Source organism: Suncus etruscus, chromosome 14 (genome assembly GCF_024139225.1).
Source record: "Suncus etruscus isolate mSunEtr1 chromosome 14, mSunEtr1.pri.cur, whole genome shotgun sequence".
NCBI classification, from domain to species: domain Eukaryota; kingdom Metazoa; phylum Chordata; class Mammalia; order Eulipotyphla; family Soricidae; genus Suncus; species Suncus etruscus.
Window position 1 is genome coordinate 92,203,109 of NC_064861.1, and position 3,424 is coordinate 92,206,532.

At 60.8% G+C, this 3,424-nt stretch overlaps 1 protein-coding gene across 1 annotated transcript in view; it reads right to left on the reverse strand.

Annotated features, from left to right (window-relative positions):
* NTN5 (netrin 5) overlaps positions 1 to 931 on the reverse strand; it is a 7,155-nt gene extending 6,224 nt beyond the window's left edge. Inside the window, exon 1 of the mRNA XM_049787556.1 lies at positions 301 to 931. Within this exon, the coding sequence (XP_049643513.1) occupies positions 301 to 931 (631 nt within the window). The remainder of the gene's footprint in view (positions 1 to 300) is intronic.
* Positions 932 to 3,424: the final 2,493 nt, after the last annotated feature.

A 3,424-nucleotide genomic window follows, 5' to 3' on the forward strand; every position in this document is an offset into this window, starting at 1 on the left:
AAGAAAACAGGCTAAAGAAACAGGGATGGAGGGGCTGCAAGGAAAGACCAAGGCACTGATGGTATCTCTCCACGCCTGTGTGTGCGTTCATGCATGAACATATGTGTGTCTCTCTGTGTGTGGGCAGGGACCACATGGCTGTTTCTGTGCATGTCTCTGCATGTGTCTCTCTGAGATCTCTGGTGAGTCTCTCTCCCTGCAGCCCACTCAGCTCTGGGTCTGAGCCAAGTCCTGGAGGAAGCGACAGCTCTTGCTGGCAGTGTGGTGGTGGGGTGAGGGCAGTGACCCCCCCAGACTCACGCAGGCAAGGGTGGGGGTGCTGGGGCGTGGCGGGCCTCCAGGGCCAGTCGCGATGGGACGGGCGGCAGCTCTCGCACCCAGGGCCGGCGGTGTGATGTTGGCAGCGGCAGCGGGGAGGCCGGGCACGGGGGGCACAGCGGGCAGCGTGGCCGTGGCACTGGCAGCGACCCCTCACCCCTGCGGCCGCCAGCCCTACGGGGACCCCCAGCTCCAGTCGAAGGTCGCTGGCCACTACCCGGGCGCTGGAGCCAGGAGTGACACGGAAGGTGACGTGCTCTGGGCCCCCCAGTACTCGAGGCCTAGAGGGTCTGCGCCAAAGTGACCTGCGGGGTCCTCCAGGGGCCCAGGCTGCGGACAGCTCCAGGCTTGGGGGTGCTGGGGTGCAAAAGCGCAGGCTGACAGAGCTCAGCAGGAAGGAGGCCCCCAACTGCAGGGTCAGGGTGCTGTTGCAAGGGTTCTGGGGTGCCAGGCTGCCTTCCGATGAGAGGGTGCAGACCTGGGGACAGGAGGCCACCAGGGTAGCCAGCTGGGTCACTGGGGGGAGGCAGAAGCGGGGTCGCCCCCCTGGGTGGTAGCAGGGGTTCCCGACGGTTCTGGCCAGGAGCAGCAGGAAGACCAAGGTCTGGGGCATGGTCCCAGCAGGGGAAAACCTGGGTGTGGGGGACAGGACAGGAGCAAAGTGAGCTTCTGAGGGACACCCACCCTCTGCATTCCACCCAACACCCCAAGGCCCCTCCCCGGCTGCTTGAATCGAGGAAAGTGGTTCCATCTGTCAGCTTTACTGGTGACAGAGTCCAAAGGGGAAGGAACGCGGGTGAAATCGAGAATTCTGCAGAGCTGAGCCCAGGCTTAACACCTCAGAGCTGTCCTGGCCGCCACTGTCGGGGAGGGGGTGTGGGGCATGGGGGGGCAGGGGCGTGGGGATGTGGGGGACAGATGGAGAAACAGAGAGGGCACAGTGGGGGTGGGAGGATCAGGGCCGGACAGCGACAGGGGAGGGGAAAGGGGAGAGGAGAGAGAGAGAGAGAGAGAGAGAGAGAGAGAGAGAGAGAGAGAGAGAGAGAGAGAGAGAGAGAGAGAGAGAGAGAGAGAGAGAGAGAGAGAGAGAGAGTAACAGAGGCAGACAGAAAGACAGAAGAAGAAAGAGAAACACAGACGGACAGAGGTGCAGACGGAAGATGGATGCTTGTCCTGAGTTGTGAGTCCGGGAGGGCCAGGCAGAAAGGAAGGAGCAGAGACAGGGGGATACAGGGCAGCAGCCAGGCACCCTGAGTTGTCAGGGGGTGGGGGTGAGTTCAGAAATGCCCCCCTAGGAGGGAGCCCAAAGACAAGCCTGGGGTAAGGCAGGGGGTGCCCATGGGATCAGGGGATCAGATCAAAGGCAGGGATCCGAGAAGGCCCTTTCCCATGTGGGGCTAACTTCTTTCTCCACATTCAGGGGAGGGCCCCCCCACTCGTCTCCACTCCCCTTAACCCTTTCCCACTCCATTGCAAAGCCACCCAAATAGCTGAAGACCTGGAGGGGGCTGAGATCCCTGGGTGGGGTTCTTCTGTGTGTGTGGAGGGGCTGGGATTGGGGTGGGGGATAATCCCAGGGGTCAGGAAAGTCAATGTTGAGGTTCCTGAGAGCTGGGGGATGTGAGGACCCTGCACTGTGTTTCTGGGGACTTTCTCATAACTTGCCCCCCACTTGTCTGTCCCAAGCTCCAAACCAAGGGGGCCCGAAGTCCAGCACCAGGATGGAATGGTGGGAGTTATAGTCCAGCCCGTGAGAGGGACCCCATCAGGGTCTTCTCTGCCCTAGCTCAGAATCCCAACTTGGCTTGAACCCGAGCTGTGGGTCCTTAGGGGTGGAGGGTGGGGTCTCCTGCTGTTCGCCTAATTTCAGGGACCCCAGTCTCCTCATTACACTGGTTATAATGCAGACCACCCCCCCCAGCAGGCACTGCCAGGGGCCAGGGCGCCATTTTGCCCAGCCTGGCATCCGGCCCCTACTACTCTTGCTGAAATGGGTGGGGAGGGCCCACTTCCTGCTCCCAGCACCCCATGTTAATTGGCACAGTCTTTCTGGGATTCTGGGACTCCATTTCCCCAGCATGCTGCCCCTTCCTTCACAGAACAGCGTCTGCGAGCTCCTGCGCCCCGGAACCAAAGTCAGATCAGTATATTGGGGGGAATCCCCTGGAACCAACTGGTTTCTTGCTCCATCTCCTTTGCATGCACCCCAGACCCTCAACCTCAACCGAACCTGCTCCCACAGGGAGGATGAACAGTGTCTGTGTTGATAGCTGGGTTCTGAGCAGCAGGGAGGACCATCTCGAGGTTGGGGGCTCAGTAGAGCCCACAGATTCCCCCTCTCCCGGCAGGGATCCTCCTTAAGGACCCAGGCCAGCCCAGGGGGACAGAGGCGGCAGCCCTGAGCAAACTGACCTAGAATCATGGGGGCTCCCCAGTCCAAGGTGTTCCCCCCACCACTCACACCCACCCCGCACCCCACGGCTGCCCCTCTAACTCCCGCTCAGGACTCAGCCTGGCCACATGGCGACCGTGTGTGGGAGAGGGCAGTGTTAGCTGGGACCCCAGCCAGGCCCTAACTTCGGGAACCTTCCAGCAGCAAGGGTGGGGGTGGTTAAGGACAGACCCCTGCAGCTCTGGGTTCCAGGAGGACCAGAGCCCCCCAGGGAAACTTACATTTTGGATGCTTTGCAGACAGGCGGCGGAAATAGAGGCTCTGGGGGTATAGGAGAAAGCAGAGACCCCACTGAGGACAGAGCTCAGAGCCCACGCCCCTCTCTTGCTCCAGGGGCGTGGCCCCCCAAGTAGATTTGACTAGAAAAAAATCACCTTGTCGGGTACTTCCGACTCATATGTAACTCAGGAGGGTCCTGCTGAGGCTTTGAGCACCTCTGGGGGAGCAGAGTGGGCCTGATTCTCAGAGACTCCCTGTTCGGAACCTGCTTAACTAGTGGGGGGCCGCAACCTTGCTCCTCCACAAATGACGGGGGGCTGCTCCCAATATGAGCAGAACAGAGCTGAGAGGAAGAATCAGAGCAAGAGTTTTGGGGAAGGGACCCCCCCAATCAGTGGACAAAGTGGAATGTTTCAGACCCTAAGGCTCCCCCCA